This window comes from Bufo bufo, chromosome 2 (assembly GCF_905171765.1).
Source record: "Bufo bufo chromosome 2, aBufBuf1.1, whole genome shotgun sequence".
NCBI classification, from domain to species: domain Eukaryota; kingdom Metazoa; phylum Chordata; class Amphibia; order Anura; family Bufonidae; genus Bufo; species Bufo bufo.
The window spans coordinates 435,432,014-435,453,035 of NC_053390.1; the positions used below are offsets into that span (position 1 = coordinate 435,432,014).

Genomic DNA, 21,022 nt, shown 5'->3' on the forward strand with positions numbered 1-21,022 from the left:
TCTAGTCACATTTGACTGATTTACCGCATGGAAAATCCGCAGTGTTGTACAATACCAGCAAAGTGGCTGAGAATTTAAGAATTTTCATCCATATGCAGCGTTAAAAAAAGAAAAACACAGCAGAAAAACGGTGGTATTGCAGCTTTGAAATCCGCAGCATGTCAATTCTTAGGCTAAATGCACACGATCAGGATTGCGTGAGGAAAATCCGTACCGTAGGTCATGTACATTGTATTCTATGAGAATTTTAAATTCTCAATGCACATGATGCAGATTTTTTCCGCGTGGATTTTGACCTGCGGTGCGGATTTTTAAATCCGCAGCATGTCAATTTATTTTATTTTTCCTGACCAGATTTTCTTCATTCACTTAGTAAAATCCGCACGAAAATCCCCACCAATTGATGCGGATTGACCGCACAGATTTTCCTGCGAACACCTGCGGATTTCAGTGCGGCTTCTCCGCACATGAATCCTGAACGTGTGCATGTACCCTTACAGTGGATTTCACCCTTCTCAATGGAGAGGGTGAAATCTGCTGGCTTTTTTGCAGCAAAAACCTGCATGTAATACGAGCGGTTTAGTCCCTTTTTTTGTCAGTTTTTGCTGCTAAAACACGTGTTCCTGGCCTTAAAGGGGTTGTGCAGCGATTTATATTGATGACCTATCCTCAGGATAAGTCATCAATATCAGATCGTGGAGCGGTTGTGCAGTGTAATTACAGGTACTCGCCCCATTCTCAGAAGTGCAGCGTGCTCCTGTGACTGCCATGGCTTTCTCCGTGCTTACCAGGCACAGCGATGTACATAATATAGCGGTATCAGTCTCAGCCCCATTCACTTCTAAGGGGCTGAGCTGCGCCTAGGCCATGTGACCGATGAACGTGTTGTGACTGCCTTGGATAAGCTGAGAGAAGGCCGCGACGCTACTGCTAGTCCCACTACCTTCTCGTACAGCTGACCGGTGGGGGGCCCTGGTGTTGGACCCCCACTGATCAGATATTGATGAACTATCCTGAGGTTAGGTCATCAATATAAATCACTGCACAACCCCTTTAAAGGGCTTGTCTGAACATTTGAGCCACAACCATCTCTAATTAAGAGCTGATTACTGACTATAAAGCTGGGTTATTAGTGAATTCAGAATGGCTCTGTACAGATTATCAGGATGCTGTTGCTCACACTGGGGGTCTTTCTGTCTGCGGTTGTCCCATTGATAGCAGATTCTGACATGAAGCGTACAGAAGAATTGTTCTTAAGAAGTTTGGGTTTCCAAGCTAAGCCAAATCCTGTCGCTCCCCCTCCTATACCTCCTGTATTATGGAAGATCTACAACCAGCGCATGGGAAGCACAGCCCCCAAGAAGAAACAAGACTTGTGCTTTGTAGAAGAGTTCAATGTCCCCGGAAATATCATTCGAGTCTTTCCTGATCACGGTGAGCCTAGGTTCACAAAAGTTGCTTGTTTGTGTGTGTGTTTTTTTTTTTTTTTTTGTCTATTTGCTTACATTTACTAATCTGTAGCATATTCACTCCACCACATCGTCAAATTTATGTGACATTTGGCCATGTCTGGGGAAAAGGGTCGTTTATAAATATCTTTGACAGCTTTTGGCAGAAAAAAGTTGCAAGACCCTTTATTTTGAATGTCCATGCAACAATATATTGTCACAAGTATTTTTGTGCTGTCTTTGCCATGTGGGTGGGGCCAGGACCTTGGCCCTAACACATTGGGGCACACTTATTAAGACTGGCTTTTTTTTCCCCTCTATCTTAGTTTCACCCCCCCCCCCCTCCTTGTGCTGCTGTTAGATCCATGTGTTTTCTGATGAGGCGTGCGGTTTAAAAACCGCTACATTATCTGCCACGCTGATGCAGTGGTCCAGACAGTCTTTATTTTGCTGAGGCATTTAGGGATGAGCAAATTGAGTTCGGATGAAATATCCAAAATCGATTCGCATAAAACTTCGTTCTAATACTGAACGGAGCAGGAGCTCCGTACAGTATTAGAATGTATTGGCTCCGATGAGCCGAAGTTATTGCTTCACAAAGTCTTGCAAGACTTTGCGCAATAACTTCATAAAATAACTTCATAAATTAATTTGTACTGTAAAAAAACATTTCCCAAACTCTGGTTCGGTTCCAAGTAGAACAAAGTTTTATGCGAATCGACTACGGATGTTTCATCCAAAGTCGCTTCGCTCATCCCTAGCTGCATTCATGTGGTATACATCCTTAAGACCATTACAGCTAATCACTGGCCTCCGTTGTCTTGTGCCATAGAGGCAAGCATCAGTGCTGATGCTAGTAATTGGCTGCAGCAGTCGTGTGGATGTATGGCATGTGACCAGCGCAGTAAAGTAAACTGTCAGAGACCAGCACAGCATTGGCGCTGCAGGGTATTTAACAAGTGCATGCTTGTTACTAGAGATGAACGAATTGATGAGTTTGGTGGCAATTCCGTTATGGATTCTGTTATCACAGAAAATAACGGAAGTCTGTGACGGAATGCACCATGGAAGCCTTTAAGAGGCATTCCGTTTCGCATTCCGTCATAATAGAAGTTTATGGGCAGCATAACGGATCCTAGCACGTCAGGACTCCTGCATAACGGAAACTGTCTGGATCCGTTATGCTGCCCAAAGACTTCTATTATGACGGAATGTGAATCGGAATGCCTCTTAAAGGCTTCCGTGGTGCATTCCATCATAGAATTCCGTTATATTCCATGACAACGGAATCCATAACGGAATTGCCACGAAACCCGAACTTGAAAACCTCAATTTAGCTCATCCCTACTTATGTTACACATTGTTCCTGTGCTATCTGCTGTACATGTCACGAAAGAGTTAATTAGGATGAGACCCATGCTCAAAGATCTCAGTAAATCACGGATATGTGCTGTTCTCCACAGACAGAACATGTACCCACTAGGGCACATATATCAAGCTCGCCTGTCTTTTGGCGTAAAATTAGACTGGTGTATTTGATTTGTTGTCAGTCTTTTTCCTTATTTATTAAGTCACACAGCGGTTGATGAATTTGACTTGGGCGTATTGGTATTAGGGCTCATTCAGACGGCCATATGTTTTGTTCCGCATTTTTGCGAAATGGGTGCAGATCCATTTATTTTAATGGGACCGCAAAAGATGCGGACAGCACACTGTGTGATGTCCACATCCGTTGTTCCATTGCCCAGCACTGCAAAAACGATAGAGCATGTCTTATGTTTGTCTGTAAAACTCTGCTCCGTGGCCCCATTTAAGTTTATGGATCTGCAAAAAACGAAATGCATACAGTACACATTTGGTTTTTTGCAGAAAGACTGAACTGTCTGCAAAAAAAGTATATGCATTTTTACGGACCACAAAAAGTACGGCCGTCTAAATGAGCCCTTTGTCTGACAGGTTCATAATCGCTTAGAATGGTCTAATTTATTGGCGCATGAAAAATAGTCGCATCTGTGCAGAGAAGTCGCACGTCTCCCTGAAAGGTGTGTGTTGTTGTTTTTTTGTTTTTTTTTTGGGGGGGGGGGGGGGGTTATGCAAAAAAAATGGGGGGGCAGAGCCTGGCCGCTGAAGCAGATGGCAGCGTCAAGCTTTAGCTCCTCTGCACCCAAGCACTATAAGCCCGTTTAATAGCTAACGACCGGACCTATAATAGTGAAATATGGGGGAGAGAGGGGTCCAGAGCCGATGGACACCCTTAAGCATTGCAAAAACCAGCAGGACTTGCAAAGTTTCTTCAAAAAGACAAGCAGAATCGAGGAGCAAGACCCAAGATGGCTGCTGGCTCAACTCCTGTGTCATATGCGGCTGCAGACTCCGAGCCTGAAACCACGCCTGAGATAGGAGAGGACATGGATATCCCCAAAGCTTTTCTCACACAGGCATTAGAGCAAGCTCTCAAGCCGCTGCTGGCTGAACTATCGGACATAAAGTCGGAGCTATCACAAATGGGTAATGGAGTGGAAGGCCTGGAGAATACGACTACAGACATAGTGGCGCACTCTACAGCATTAACTAACCAGGTGGCTAAACATACAGAGGAAATTAGCAGAGCCTTAACGTTGATGGAGGACCAGGAGAATATGAGCAGACGCCAAAACCTCCGGATCAAGGGGCTCCCGGAAACATGGGCCACAGAAGCGCTTCACAAGGTGGCGATGGCCCTATTTGTGGACCTAGTGGGCCAAGAAAGAGCCCAGTCAATAGTAATAGAACGCATCCATAAGGCACTGAAACCTGTGCCAAAGCCTCCTGGGAGACCTCGCGATGTGGTTTGCTCTTATGTGGATACGGCACATATTTTATCTGCAGGAAGGGAAAGGAACAGAGTCTCATATGACGGAGCCGATCTGGCGTTCTATTAAGACATAGCTCCTTCCACGTTGGCTAAGAGACGGCTACTTAAACCGCTGCTAGAAATCCTCTGATGCCAAGATTCCATACTCCTGGCTCTACCCCTTCGTCCTTCCTATACTTGAAGGAGGCAGACGGATCATTTTCCATACACCAGACGACCTAGAAAAGCCATGGCAGGCTCTCGACCTACGTCTGGTGGAAATACCATCATGGCTACCAGTGCCACTCAACACTCACCTGCCAGCCCTTCCTCATTTGGAACAGTGGTCCAGAGTCATCAAACACAAATTCTCAAAGCACTCCAGGCCACGAGGGAAAAACAGCACCACAACTCACCTGAACATGAGGAACAGTGGACTTGAATCTGCACCTTGCAAAAGTAAAAAGAACACCCTGAGAAGAGAAGATCGTGTGTCCTGCGGGTATTGGAGTGTGGGTGGACAAGAGGTCCAAAGGGAGACTGGCTAGAAAGAACTGCCAAGGAGAAGCAGAATGGACATGGAGAGTTTGGGCATCTCCCCCCCCCCCCCCCCCCCCCAACCCTCCTTCACTTCTCCGAAGTTGTAATTCAGGGTGACAATCTATGCGACACACTTATCCATATCTCAGATAAGATGACTGTTTTATTTGCCTCTTTTTTTCATTCTGTCTTTCATTTTATTCTGGCTGCACTGACCTCTTTCATTTCTACAGTATACTTAATTTACTAGACATTAAGAACTTTTGCCCCACTAGCAGGGATTTACTAAATACGTTTTAAAGTTGATTACTCAAAGGTTTTCTATTCTTTAGGCCTTAGCCCTTTGTGGGGCACTTGGAGACTGGGCAGAGGCAAGTTTACTGGCCACCCCCAGCTGACCATAGGAGCTCCAACTATTTACATAGACTGTTTAAGAGTGTCATCTGTTAACCCCCTAGCCTCTCCTATTATCCTACATCTTTCCTCCCCCTTCCGATCCCCTGCAGATATTTAGATTTCCTGGTCATTCTGAGTAGCTTTAAAATTCTGCAACTGCATTGGTGTATTTGTTGGTGATTGTGAACAACATTTTAGGATTCCGCCCCCCCCCCCCTTTTGAAAGACAAATGGCTGACATACTGATTACATTGAAAGTAGTAAAGGGCATGAACTCCCCTAATAAGAGGGGGCAACTTGCACTAATGCTACGTAAAAACACACCTACAAAAACACCTGAGTAAGCTTCACAAGAAAATACAAGAGTTGTGTCTTAATGATGTATGGCGACACCTCAATCCTACTGTGAAGGACTACTCTTTCTATTCTAACCCACACGCATCCTTCCAGAGACTGGATTATGTTTTAATTTCTACTTCTCTCTTGCAGTCTTGCAGAAATGCTAACTGGTTTTATCACAATCTCTGATCATGCTCCCTGTACGGTGACCCTCGCCTTGGCCTCCTTGCCCCGCAGAAACTGGAACTGGAGACTAAATGAATCATTGATTCATGACCCCAGACACTGAGCAGCTCAAAGATACTTCCTCTACTTTTATTTTTTATTTATTAAATTTCTCCACCAATCTAACCCTGGATTATAAGTACCCAATTGTTTGGGAAACGCACAAGGCAGTTGTGAGGGGGAGCTTCATTGCACTTGGCACTAAAGTTAAGAAAGAAAAACAAAAAGCTATAGATTCATTGTTGGCACAAATGGCGTCAATGGTAAGGATTCACAAAAAATCTACTTCTATTAAAACACAGGCAGATTTAACAAATCTGATACTGGAGTTGAAAAAGTTACTGTCACAGAATGTAGCAAAACCTATATACTTTATTTCCAACATAAAATATATGCCCATGGGAACAAGGGCAATAAAATGATGACCTCCCTACTTAAGAAAGCTAAACAAACATCTCATATTTCAAAAATTACAGGAAAAGATGGTACCCTCCAACTAGATACACAATCAATAGCTAAGACCTTTCAAGAGTTTTACTTGGAGTTATATAACCTTAACAAAGAGAGAAGACAAGACGAGGTATTCGATTCCAACTCGCATCACAATTTTTAAGCACCTTTAAAACTGGCCTCACTCCCAGCAGAAATTGGTGCGCACTTAATTTGACTGTCACGCCTTGCCCTGTAAATCTGCAGAGATTTGTCAGACTGGCTGCACATGTCTGACTTCTTTGTTTGGTTTGATTTGGGTTTGAGCTGGATCCACCTTCCCTCAGGTGTACTGGATTTCATTGTTAGTGAGGCTATTTATCCCCCCCCCCCCCCAGTGGCCTGTGCGGGTTATAATTCTTTGCTGGGAGCTCTTGATTTGTGGTGGATCGTCTGCTCCAGCTCTGCTCAAGAGAAGTCCTCTCCTTCCTTTCCCTTTGTGTGTTTTATCTAGGCATCTAGGGAGACTCTTGCTTCCTCCTAGTATGAAGAAGCAGGTTGCCTTTTCCCTGCTGCTTAGGGTTTGCCCAGGGTGTTTAGGTTTAGGTACGAGGGCATGTGCATATCCACCCTAAGGGTATGCACATGGGCACAGCAGTTTAGGGATCGCTAGGAGGTGACCCTTTTCTCCCTAGCTTTTGGGCCTAGTCGTTTAGTCAATATAACGATAACCAATCGCACAAGAAGTGCGAGATGTACTCTTTAGCTTTGCACCAGGAAAGAGCCCGGACGTTTTTTATGTTGGTTTATTACAAAAAGTTCCAGGACAGCTTACTCCCCCATCTCATGGAGGTGCGTAAGGTCACTGGAGTCGTGCGTTATACTCATACCAAAAAAAAGGGAAATGACCCGTTGAGCTGCGGTAGCTACAGACCGATCTCACTATTAAACATCGACTTGAAAATATGGGCAAAAATGATGGCCCTTAGATTGAGTTCTGTGCTACTGTTGCTCATGGGATGCGAACAATCTGTTTTTTTATGAAAGGAAGGGAAGGAAGAGACAATGTCTAACGCATTTTCCTTTCCATTCATGTAGCTCAAAATAGGAAAACCCCATTGGTTGTGTTAAGTATTGATGCTGAAAAAGCATTCGACAGAGTAAATTGGTCCTTTATGAGACTTGCGCTCCATAAATTCAATATCCCAGATATATTTATACAAGCATATATTTTCATTATACGGACAGCCATATGCCAAATTGCAAATAAATGGGACTATGTCTCTCTCATTCGAGATCTCAAATGGAACGAGACAGGGTTGCCCTCTATCCCCATCCCTCTTTGTTATGGTGGCAGGAACATTAATTAAGTCAATTCGCCAGGACCCTCTGATCCAGGGTATTCAGTACGGAAAGAGATCTCAAGTGCACAGCAGTTGCTGATGACTTATTGTTCCTAGTCACCAACCCAGAGGGAGGAATATTGGCTCTGGATAATAAGCTGAAAGCGTTCAGCGCAACTTTCGGAATTTAAGGTTTATATCTTGTTAAATATCACATTGTCCAAAGAGGAACTAACATTCCTGAGTAACATCTCACCTTTTCCAATATCGAAAAGCCCACTGACATACTTAGGCATAAAGATACCAGGGAATATTAGAGACCTTTTATATAGTAAACTTCGTCCCTTTATTGGAAAAGGTGAAGTAACTCTTAAGAAAATTTATCATACCTTTTCTATTGTGGATGGGCCGTAAGAATGTACTAAAAGCTTATGTCTTTCTCAAGATCTTGTACACACTTCAAATGGTCCCCAATTAAGCTACCAAATGTTTTTTTTTCAGTCATAAAACGTGCCTTCCTGAGATTCCTCTGGAACAAAGCCAGAATTCCTTGCCAAGTTCTTGTAAGGCGTACAGAGGAGGGGGTTTGGGATTACCTGAAGTGTACTTATACTATCAAGCTATACAATTAAATGGATGGATATGGTAGACCCAAGAAGACAGCCTGATGCATCTAAGTTAGAAGGTTATGCTGCAGGACCTTTATTTCAGAGAAGGCTATGGCTATCAAAAGGACTCCCTGCAGAATCGGAGAACTGTGATCCATTATTAAGGGGGCTTGTTAGACATTGTCCAAGTTGTGCAAAACACTTTCCCCATTAATGCCAGCAAGCCTACTCCCAGATCTTATGGGATCACCAATGGGGACATGCATACCAGGCATTTTGGAGACTATTCTCCTCCACTTCTTCTCTTGAGAATTTTTTTCTGAAATTTTAATTCCCGCCAATTGAAGCTCTCCCCACACCTTAGACCAGTGGTCCCCAACCTTTTTTGCACCAAGGACCGGTTTCATGCAAGACCATTTTCCCAGGGACCGGTTGGGGGGGGCGGAGTTATGGGGGGGGCTTAGGGGGTGGGCGGGGTCGACTGATTCATAACAAAACACAAAGGTGCATATTAAAATATATAATACTATATAAACTGACTATGGTCTCTGCTGCACTGGTCTCTGCTGCACTGTACCGTATTTTTCGCCCTATAAGATGCACCTAGGTTTTAGAGGAGAACAATAAGAAAAAAATATTTTTCATTACACCTCAGGTCAGACCAGCAATCAGACCCCGAATGTTAATCAGACCTCAGATTAGACCCCCAATGGCTCAGATCAACCACCAAACCTTTAGCCATCTATCAGCCCCCAATGTCAGCCATACACACCCCCCAATGTCAGCCATAAGCCCCCCATTAGCCCCACATGTCAGCCATAAGCCCCCCCCCATTAGCTCCTCATGTCAGCCAGCCCATAAGCCCCCCTCATGTCAGCCAGCCCATAAGCCCCCCCATGTCAGCCAGCCCATAAGCCCCCCAGGTCAGCCATCAGTGCAAATAAAAAAAAAAAAACCACTTACCTCTCCTGCTCCTGGTCACCATCGCGATCCTCTTCATTCTGCTGTGTATAGCGGCGCACAGCGTGAGGTCACAGAGAGACCTCACGCTGTGCGCAGACATGCACAGCCGATAGCCGAGCCGAGGACCAGGAAGCGGTGAGTACAGATCCTTCACCGCTCCCTGGTCCTTCTGTACTAATGAAGCGCTTCCATAATGGAAGCGCTTCATTAGTACAGAGTTAAAAACTGCCCTGATCGCCGCGGCCCGGCTAACAATCCTCCACGGCCTGGTCCTGGGCCGTGGCCCGGCGGTTGGGGACCGCTGCCTTAGACAACCAGCTTCCCTTTCTTTATGTCAATCTCATTTTCAAACGATCTGCCAGAGTGAGCTGAAGCAATATGAAATAAGGAATTTGACCCCTTTTGAAAAGCTAATTGTTTCTCCAATCTTGAAACCTAAAAGTCTCGGTCCTTTATGTGCACTGGTGGAGTGGGAAAAGGAGTTGGGTCTTTCGCTGACAGAAAGGGAAGTGAAAAGCATATTGACATCATCTCATGGCTTCTCATCCTGTATTCACATGCAGGAAGGCCATTATAAACTATTATCTAGCTGGTATAGAACTCCTGAGTTCCTTTACAGCAGAGGGCTGTCTGACATGTCAATGTTGACGGTGTGGGTTCTTTATCCCAGAAGGGTCGTATTGCTGGGTAAGCCCACCAGATATGAGACAAAGTCCAGGAGATTCTTAAACTCCCAAACCAAGATTTTTGCATTTCACTGGACATGATGGTCTTGGCAAGACCAAACAAGGTATACAAACCTTACAAAAAAGAGATCATTATGCACCTACTTGCAATTGCTAGATCGTTAATACCATTACATTGGCTTGATACGAGTCTTCCTTCGATTGGGGCGTGGAGAGGGAAGGTGGACCTAATATGCGAATTCGAGGAAATGTCCAGCTGGATCAACAGAACACATGACAAGTTCCTAAAGATTTGGCAGCCATGGTGAGATATGGTAAACGGAGGATTTAGTCCTTCTTCCATATTCGGCTTCTCCCAAGGCAAGCTACTGGCTTGTACCAAGAATAGCTAACTCAGAGAATTAGCAGGATAGAAGTAATATGAACATCCGTCCCCTTATTGCCCATCCTCCTTCGCCCCACCCCCATTCCTGTCCTCCACCCCCGTTCTTTTTTTATATATATATATATATATACATACAGATACTCTAATTTTGCTCTGTTACCCATTTATTTGGTATTGTTAGCAATGAGCTGTGAAATTTGATGTAACTTCTTTAGAGCTTTTGTGTAGTTTGCTCATTACTTTGTTCAGATGTACTATTTGTAAATTGAAAATAAAGAATATAATTTTTTATTCTTTTTTTAAAGTCACACTTTACCACTATTGATCAGCAGGGGCAGTATTCTAATTCGCAAATATTTTGTAGAATATTCGTGAATTCAATATTATATTCTTGACTGCGAAAATCGGCAATGTATTATTCGCGTAATGCGCGCGAAATACCTGCGTGGGGTAGGCAACTTTTCTAATGGTTGCTAGGGATGTTGCTAAGCTGTGACAAAGCCTTCTCATTGGCCCACAATCTAGAAGAAGGGAGGAATTTATTACCTGATATGTACTGTTAAAAAAAAAAATAATAATAATATTCATCATTACAAATATATAGCCCTATATTCTAAATCTAGGAAAATCGGGATAGTAAGTGGCTCACCTATCAAACTGGAGATGGTGCACACCATACTGGCTCACCCTATGCCTGTACCACAAGCAAACTATAAATATGAAAGCACAGGGGGCACTCAATATCTGGCCATATGGACAACTAAATCCGTTTATTATAAACACATCACAAAACACCTGGCTAAAAAGAATGCAATAAATGGGATGAAAGCAATAAATACTAGGCTAAAATCCACTGCTGCAATGTAGTTGCGACCAATACACTAATTCGCTGGTAATCTTGCACTTAATCAAAGTCCTCCTTCTTTCATTTCATTCCAAGCTGAATGTTCACTCAATTTGCTTAATGCAACGAATAAATGCTTACTCAATAGCGATATGTATGCAGTCAATATGCTGAATGCAACGAATAAATGACAGCGTAAGTGTTGGTACTTTACCACTCTCCGCTCGTGTTCGGTCTTATCGTCTCGAGACTGATTCTGTTTCTCTTTTGGCCTACCAGGACCTACGCGGCGTCCCACTTGATTCAGCCGTCTCCTCGTGGCGTCCCATGTAACGGTAGCAGAGCGAATCCTCTAGGTCCTAAACTTCTTCACCGCTCCGCTGCAATAGTAAATACAGGGTGGGCCATTTATATGGATACACCTTAATAAAATGGGAATGGTTGGTGATATTAACTTCCTGTTTGTGGCACATTAGTATATGTGAGGGGGGGAAACTTTTCAAGATGGGTGGTGACCATGGCGGCCATTTTGAAGTCAGCCATTTTGAATCCAACTTTTGTTTTTTCAATAGGAAGAGGGTCATTTGACAAATCAAACTTATTGGGAATTTCACAAGAAAAACAATGGTGTGCTTGGTTTTAACGTAACTTTATTCTTTCATGAGTTATTTACAAATTTCTGACCACTTACAAAATGTGTTCAATGTGCTGCCCATTGTGTTGGATTGTCAATGCAACCCTTTTCTCCCACTCTTCACACACTGATAGCAACACCGCAGGAGAAATGCTAGCACAGGCTTCCAGTATCCGTAGTTTCAGGTGCTGCACATCTCGTATCATCTGAAAGCAATTGTCTATGCTGTGAAGATATGACATGTGCAGCACCTGAAACTACGGATACTGGAAGCCTGTGCTAGCATTTCTCCTGCGGTGTTGCTATCAGTGTGTGAAGAGTGGGAGAAGAGGGTTGCATTGACAATCCAACACAATGGGCAGCACATTGAACACATTTTATAAGTGTTCAGAAACTTGTAAATAACTCATGAAAGAATAAATTTACGTTAAAACCAAGCACACCATTTTGTTTTTCTTGTGAAATTCCCAATAAGTTTGATTTGTCAAATGACCCTCTTCCTATTGAAAAAACAAAAGTTGGATTCAAAATGGCCGCCATGGTCACCACCCATCTTGAAAAGTATCCCCCCTCACATATACTAATGTGCCACAAACAGGAAGTTAATATCACCAACCATTCCCATTTTATCAAGGTGTATCCATATAAATGGCCCACCCTGTATAATTGATGTGCCAAACTTCTTAATTTCTGAATCTCCACACACTACCCCTATCTTAGGGCCACACAGGTGGGGTCCAGGTTCTTTACTGTCTTTACCAAACGCGTTTCAGCGCTACGACATGCCCCTTCCTCAGTGGTGGAATTCTTGAAGTGCCGATATTCACGAAAAATTTGCTTTTCGAATATTCACGCTCAACACTATTTACCACTCAAAACTGTTGACTAAACACAAGCCAGCCCTGGAGTGGAGTAAAAATTCGACTGTTTTTGTGATAAGTTGCGTGTAAAAAGTGCACCTACATGAATGGATCGAAAAATAAGTTGCCAGAATTAGACCCTTCCTGAATTGGTCTAAAACATCAAAATAGTTGAACGAGGGGCAAAAGCCCTCAAAACAAGCGCAGCTTTAGTAGAAAATGGAACTAATAAAATTAGACTGTTTTTTAAAAGTTAATTTTTTTTATTTTTTTTACTAAAAACAGACTAATATACGCTATAGTAAATGTGCCCCATTGATTTTAATGTCTGCCAGCTGTAGCTAGTTGTAGCAATGGGCCTATCTAACTGCAAATAACTGATTCATTTCTGAGCCAACCTACATGTATTTGATATAATTTCACGGCACACCTTAGACCAGCGGTTCTCAACCTAGGGGTCGCGACCCTTTTGGGGGTCGATTGGCACTTTCCGGGGGGTCGCCTGAGGCTTCCTATTGTGGGTCCAGACCCGTCGCTAACAGACAGGCAAAACAAGCAATTGCTTGGGGCCCCGAGCTGGCCCAGGGCCAAGCAGAGACGGTGCTTGTTTTGCGGCTGAGTAACTCAGAAGATCCGATGGTATATTCTAACCCCCAGGCGTTCCCATGGTGACGGGGACGCTTGCCTGGGGGTTAGAATATATACAGGGCCACGCCGCTCACAGCAGTATATTTATAAACTAATCAGTAACTACTTTAACTTTAATCATTTCTCATTGCTGAGCTCTTTACTTGGATTATAATTTATTTGGATATGGGATATCTTACTTTGTCTTAGCTCCGGTAATAGCAGGCAGTGCGGGGGGGCGGCGCTCACTGATGTCACGCGCCTGCTCCTCCCACTAGGCGGTGCAGGCACGTGACATCAGTGAGTGAGCGCCGCCCCCCCCCCCCCCCCCCCCGCACTGCCTGCTATTACCGGCGCTAAGACAAAGTAAGATATCCCATATCCAAATAAATTATAATCCAAGTAAAGAGCTCAGCAATGAGCAATGATTAAAGTTAAAGTAGTTACTGATTAGTTTATAAATATACTGCTGTGAGCGTCGGGGAGGGAGATCTGTGGATGGCAGTGCCATCCACAGATCCGCCTACAGTGCCATCCACAGATCCCCCCTCCCCTAAACAGTGCCATCCACAGATCCCCCCCCCCCTAAACAGTGCCATCCACAGATCCCCCCCCCCCCCCTAAACAGTGCCATCCACAGATCCCCCCCCTCCCCTAAACAGTGCCATCATGGCACTGTTTAGGGGAGGGGGGATCTGTGGATGGCACTGTTTAGGGGGATCTGTGGGGGAGATCTGTGGATGGCACTGTTTAGGGGAGGGGGATCTGTGGATGGCACTGTTTAGGGGGGATCTGTGGATGGCACTGTTTAGGGGGGATCTGTGGATGTCTTTGTGATTAATTACTCTGCTTTAATTATGTTCAATTTGTAGCAATAAAAATACATCCTGCATATCAGATATTTACATTAAAATTCATAACAGTAGCAAAATTAGTTATGACGTAGCAAGGAAAAAAATGTAATGGTTGGGGGTCACCACAACATGAGGAACTGTATTAAGGGGTCACGGCTTTAGAAAGGTTGAGAACCACTGCCTTAGACCTTTTATTTTGTGCCATTAGATGATGGATTTTATTTTATTTTTTCAAAAGGTTTCAAGACAAAAAAATTCTAAAACCATTACTGTATACTTGTACCCTGAAAATGGATGCTATTTATGTAATGTATCTACTGGCTGGGCCTGACGCAAGACTTCAAAAGACTGGAACGTATTTTGGATTTTTCTATTTCTGCTTCTATGGCACTGTAAAATCTTGTGCCGCTACAAAACTTTACAAGCCCTTCAATTTTATAGATTTTTATTTATGTTTTGAGAAAAATATGCGCGTTTTGTATATTTTATGCAGAAAAATAACTGTCATACAAAATATAGCTAAAACGACTACCTAGATTTTTAAAATAAAGTTTGTATATTTTACACACAAATTCCACTATACTATTGCTAAAATTAATAAAAAATTATATATAACTCTGGGCAGCACTGCAATCCAAAGAGTAAAGGAGGACTGCCAGCGGCTGTAGATGCAAACCACCAACTAAGTAGAAAAAGAAACTCCACAGCACTTCCAAAAAAATGTGCGTATTTATTCCACCAGATGCGACATTTCGGTCCTCTCAATGGAACCTTTTTCAAGCTTGCTTGAAAAAGGTTCCATTGAGAGGACCGAAACGTCGCATCTGGTGGAATAAATGCCGTGGAGGGGGAGATTGGATGGGTGTGTACATAGTCTTCTATACTATTGCTATAACTTGAAAAAAAAATTTAAGTGAATGTAACCCAGTCAGGGCAGAAAGGGGTTTATTCACAGCCAGCAGATAGCGCTCTCTCACATAAGGAAAAGTGCTCCCTGACTGCTTTTACATTTAGCACTGTGATAGATCCTTGTAGCAGGGTGCTGTTGGGATCTATCATAGCCTGTCAGCTCCTGCTGGTCTCGGCACTTCTCCCTGTGATCACAGTTGTCTAATGGCTGCATGGGCCACAGGCAGATCTCAATGTAACCCGGTGCTTTTATATGTCGGGTTACAGATAGGAGCCTACCACAGATAGGAGCCTACCACTGCGATGTATAAAGTCGTGCAGCAGTAGGCAAAAGGATAATACAGCTGGCACCCAGAAGCAATGACTGAGATCAGAGAACTTCAATCCCTGTCATGTAACCTCTCAGATGTAGCGGTCAATAGTGACTGTGGTGTCTGAGCAGTTAGACAGAGGGAGGGGATTGAAGCCTGCTGTAGAGAGAATGCAGGGCCTTGTGAAGCCTCCATAGTGTCAGTGAGCTGCCTGTGGCACGGCCTGACAAGCAGCCTGTAATAATCTCTTAGACTGCAATGGTAATCTATTGCAGTCTATGGTACTATATCCAAAGGGGGGGGGGGGGAATTACAGTGAAAAATAGTTCTGGAACAAATGTTAAAAGGATTGTTTCATTTCAGATAATGGGGGCATACTGCTAGGAAACAGAGCCCCGCAAAGTACTCCAGTCTAGCCACTGTCAAGTGCTCTCGACATAGAAGTCAATGGGAGTGCATTGCGCATGACCAGCCACTGCTCCCATTCACTTCTATTGGCCCGATGAAAATGGCCAAGCCAGAGCTTAGTGATTTTCGGAGGTCCCATAAAAATTAATAGAGCGGCTGCACATCACTTTCGGGGCTCCATTCATGCACCTTTCAGACAATAGGCATATCCTAGTGATATGACCCCATTGTCTGAGATGAGATGAATCCTTTAATTCACATCAACCCCACTCCCTTCCCAATTTTACATATAAAAATAAACATAATGGGTAGTGTCATGTCCAACTTAAAATATAATTTTTTTCCTGCATGGTGAATGCTGTAATGAAAAAAATAGAAATTCACAATTTGATGTTGTTGGTCACCTTGATCCTCCCAAAAACTGAATAAAAGTAGAGCTCGCCTTACTAAAAACAAGCCCTGTAGAAGAAAACAAAGTGGTTGTCAGAATAGGTTGATGCAAAGAATTATTTATTTATAGTTTTGTTTTTAATAAAGGTAGTAAAACGTAATAAATTTGGTACTGCCATAATTGTAATGACCCACATAATATGCTTGTCATTTCATTTGTAATGTATAGTAAATGAAGGCAAATCTCGATGTAACCCGCTGCTTTTATATGTCGGGTTATAGATGGGAGCCTACCGCTGCGATGTATAAAGTTGTGCGGCAGTAGGCAAAAGGATAATACAGCTGGCACCCAGATGCAATGACTGAGATCAGAGAACTCCAATCCCTGTCATGTAATCTCTCAGATGTAGCGGTCAATTGTGACTGTGGCATAAAATGCCATAAAAACAAAACCCGAAAACCATGGTGGCACTGCTTGGCAATTTTTACCCAAGAATCTTTTATTTTATTTTTTCCAAGTTTTCTGTAAACGATATGGTGAATTAAATAGTGCCATTAAAAACAAATTGTCCTGAGAAAGAATAAGCCCTTATAAGGTTGTGTGAAAAGTAAAAAAAATTGTGCGTTTGGAAGGTGGATAGGAAAAAAGAAAAATGCTAAATTGGCCTGGTCCTAATTAAGGGGTCAAAAGGTTGCAGTTGATAAATCTGGCATAAATCAACTCAAGAAGCTAATCTATCACACTCCCTTTTCAATGGTGTGCTGTACGCATCTGTCTTTTTTTCCATTGCACCTGCAAAAAAAGTAGAATATGTCCTACTCTTGTCCGTATTACGGACAAAGATAACTGTTCTACAAAGGGCAGAACGTTCCATTCCGTAAAATGCAGAATGCACACAGCCAGTAGCAGGCCACAGTTGTGAGGAGGGATGAGCGAATCAACTTCAGATGAAACATCTGAAGTCAAGTCGCAAAAAACATCTGAAGCCGATTCACTCAATAACTTCATAAATTAACTTGTACTGTAAAAAAACATTTCCCGAACTCTGGTTTGGTTCCAAGGTACCACTTGGAAGCAATAACTTTGGCTCATCGGAGCCAATACATTCTAATACTGGTTGGAGCTCCTGCTCCGTACAATATTAGAACAAAGTTTTATGCGAATCGACTTCGGATGTTTCATCCAAAGTCTTTTCTCTCATCCCTAGTTGTGAGCATGAACCCCTAGTTTGTGGGGAAATCCAGCAGCAAATGACCAGTTCCCTTGCAGTGCTACCACGGGGCAACATGATCATTGGGGCTCATGGACACTACAGTGAAAAGCAGTTGTATAACAGCAATTTTTTGTAATGTCTGTTTTCGGAACTAATTAAAATCTGAGGCTATTCACATGGCCATTTTCTTAAAGGGGTTGCCTCACTTCACAAATGGCATTTATCATGTAGAGAAAGTTAATACAAGGCACTTACTAATGTACAGTGATTGTCCATATTACTTACTTTGGCTGGATTAATTTTTCAATCAAATTATACACAGCGCGTTTCCAGTGCTTGCATAGGCTCTGGCCTATGTACACCCCCACAGTCCCAGCCACCAGAGAGGCCTGTGCCTTTTCCTATAGTGTACAAGCATGGCCACTGCTGCTGGATTACAGGGTGGTCGTAACCTTTGGAAATAGGACATGTCCATTTTCACGGCCAGACAGAACCCACTGAAATCAATGGGTCCATTTTTAACTACCTTTTAGACAGGAGAGCACCCATCTAACGGCTGTTCAAAATGGGAACACTATGTAAAAAAAGAACCTTTCTGGGGTTAAAAAAAATACCTCCTCCACTTGCATGTGATGGAAAACTTGATCTGCACCTGCACTGGAGGCAGCAGGACCTGACGCTCCCAGCTTTTTAATGGCACGATGTTGGGAGCGTCAGGTCCTGGTGCCTCCAGTGCAGATCAAGTGTTCCCTCACATGCAAGTAGATGAGATTATTTTTTTTTTTTAAAGGATCTGTCAGCACTACTGGTTAATTAAGTTACTAGAATCCTAATTGAATGTCTAATAATTTTTTTTTTTTTTTATATATATGCTTTCACATTAGGTCGATTTGTTCCTCAGTCTTCAGGGCCTTCTCCCAACCTTTGTTTTGAAAAGAGACTCTTCTTCAATATTTCTGTAATGGAAAAGGAGGAGAAGGTAACCATGGGCCAATTGGAACTAAGGTTCAGCCAAAACAACTACTACAGACGAACGTTTGAATTGCGGCTATACAGGATTCTACAAATGTCGTTAAAAGGAATGCGTAGTCAGAAGACAAGCCGAAAACTCTTGGCTGCTCAGACGTTCCGTCCACTTCACAAGTCTCTACACTTTAACCTGACAGACACATGCCAGATTTGGAGAGACTCTCATAAGAACCTGGGACTGACTCTAGAAGTCTTGCATAGCAAAGAAGGCATGCAGGATGAGTGTCAGGATATACATGCGTTTCTTCACACCTCTCTGCTCGCTGTAACACTTAATCCATTACATTGTAAAAAACCACGAAAAAAGAGAAGTTATGGCAAGCTTACTTTCATGCCCAGCAACATCTGCAAAAAGAGGCGCCTTTATGTTGACTTTAGAGATGTGGAATGGCATAACTGGGTGATAGCTCCTCGAGGATACTTGGCCAATTATTGTTATGGAGAATGCCCTTATCCTCTGACAGAGGTACTAAATGGCTCCAACCATGCTATTTTGCAGACTCTGGCTCATTCTTTTGAGCCTGAGGATATCCCACTACCCTGCTGTGTTCCAACAAAAATGTCACCCATCTCCATGTTGTTCTTTGACAATAATGACAATGTAGTCCTGAAACACTATGAGAACATGGCTGTGGATCAATGTGGATGCAGGTGATAACCAAATGGCAACATTTGCCTTTAGCATGGGATACATGCTGGTTGTCATAATCCTGTTGTATTTTGAATACAGCTAATTTGTTTTCAGTAAAATTATTTAGTATATAAATGTTTGCCTCAATACATGTAATCTGCTTATTTAATAATCTTTGTGTAATACAGATTAAGAAAATTCTCAATGTAAATTAAGACTATTTCTAGAAGACAAATAAACTGTCAACTTTTTTTGAGTTTAGTTTTTATTTAAATTCTATTACATTAGTGTAATTTGACTGGCACTGCAAGTAATCTCTTAAAACAATGATTTAATAAAGTGTTCAATATAAAGCCATAAAGAATATGTAAAATTGTGTTTAGATGCCAGATAGCAAATAGTCACATTGGGCAAAACCTGCAAAAACAGACAAATAATATAGATATGTGATATATGGTTATATTATCAATAAAGTCCTGGTTCAAAATGGCTGCCAATGAGGGCTCTTGACTTGTATAATACAGGTAAGGTTATGAGGACTCTTAATTAGCTTGTCTGACAGAGATCATACAAGCGCACTTAATTTTCTCTATTGAGAGAGGCCATACAGGTTTGATTGAAGTTTGCTCATGGGTAAATTTTAATGTTAATGGAGTTATAAAAAGGTCCACAATAATGACTGGTATTGCAAAAGTATCCAAAGTCCAGTCAGTAAACTGCAGTAGCATAAATAAGTGATATTATGACTAGTGAAAATTCCATGTTAGTTGATGGCCAATAATAGACTAGTTATGGTCACAGTCATAGAACTTCTTTAGGTCACTGATCACTTGATATAATTATACAATATTCTGCTGTATACTTAAATAGTGTTGATCACGAATATTCAAATTGCAAATTTTTATCGCGAATATAGGTACTTTGAAAATTCATGAATATTTAGAATATAGTGATATATATTCGTAATTTCGAATATTCATTTTATTTTTTTATTGTGACTTTTTGTAATGCGAATTTTTATCGTGAATTTTTCAATTGCCGAGTAAAAACATGATTCCTCTCTGATTCTTTCTTGTGGGCCAATGACTCATTGGCCCACAAGCAAGAAGCAGGGAGGAATCATGACTTTAAATGGGAAAAATGATGAATATTCTAAAAAAAACTAATATATAGCACTATATCTAATATATTAGTTTTTTCGAATATTCATGATATTCTAAAACAAGAATATATAGCGAATATTTGAAAAAAAGAATATAGAGCAATTTAGCTAATATAGTGCTATAATCTTCGTCTAATAGTTGTAATTTTTTTCTCATCTGAAGTTCAGATTGGAAAAAAATCACAACTATAAAAAAAGATTATAGCATTATATTAGCTAAATTGCTCTACTTTATTATTTTTTTCGCATATTCGCTGTATTGCTATATATTCTTGTTTTTAGAATATTGCGAATATTCGAAAAACAAATATATTCGATATAGTACTATGACTCATTGGCCCACAAGCAAGAAGCAGGGAGGAATCATGTTTTTGCTAGGCAATTGAAAAATTTGCGATAAGAATCGCATATTACGCGATCATTAACTTGTCGTATTTTTATTTTTTTTTTTGAGTAAAAAAAAAATTGTAGAATATAACCAATATTCGAATTTGCAAATATTCGTGAAATATCGCAAATTCGAATATGACCTCTGCCACTCATCACTATACTTAAACTAGGACATTAATGATTGAAATGGATTGTATGTGCTCCAGTTCCCACTCCTGGATACTGAGAATCGCAATGTCTTCACATTACAGGCCGGCTTGTGCTTGGCGTAGGTGGTATTGTGTCCTCTTGTGCAGTTAGCAGACACCGATTGTATGTCAGCAGGGGTGTAGCTATAGGGGTTGCAGAGGTAGCAGTCGTTACCAGGCTTGAGGGGGCCCTAAGACCCTGGCCTTGTGCCACATAAGAAGACACCAGTATTAAGAAAGTGCATGCTGGCCAAGTTGCACCTTTGGCTGGAGGGAAGGGGTTAGGTCAAGAATTTGGCGTCCGTTTGGGGGGGTGTCATTTTTTTTATTTTTGCCTTGTGTACCACAAAGGCTATGTGCTTCCCTGGCCACGAAG

At 42.2% G+C, this 21,022-nt stretch overlaps 1 protein-coding gene across 1 annotated transcript; it reads left to right on the forward strand.

The window, feature by feature from the left end:
- Positions 1-1,166: 1,166 nt before the first annotated feature.
- On the forward strand, positions 1,167-18,930 carry LOC120990908 (protein DVR-1-like). The gene is made up of 2 exons (XM_040419795.1): positions 1,167-1,434; positions 18,131-18,930. The coding sequence occupies exons 1-2, from the start codon at positions 1,167-1,169 to the stop codon at positions 18,928-18,930; spliced, it is 1,068 nt and encodes a 355-aa protein (XP_040275729.1).
- Positions 18,931-21,022: the final 2,092 nt, after the last annotated feature.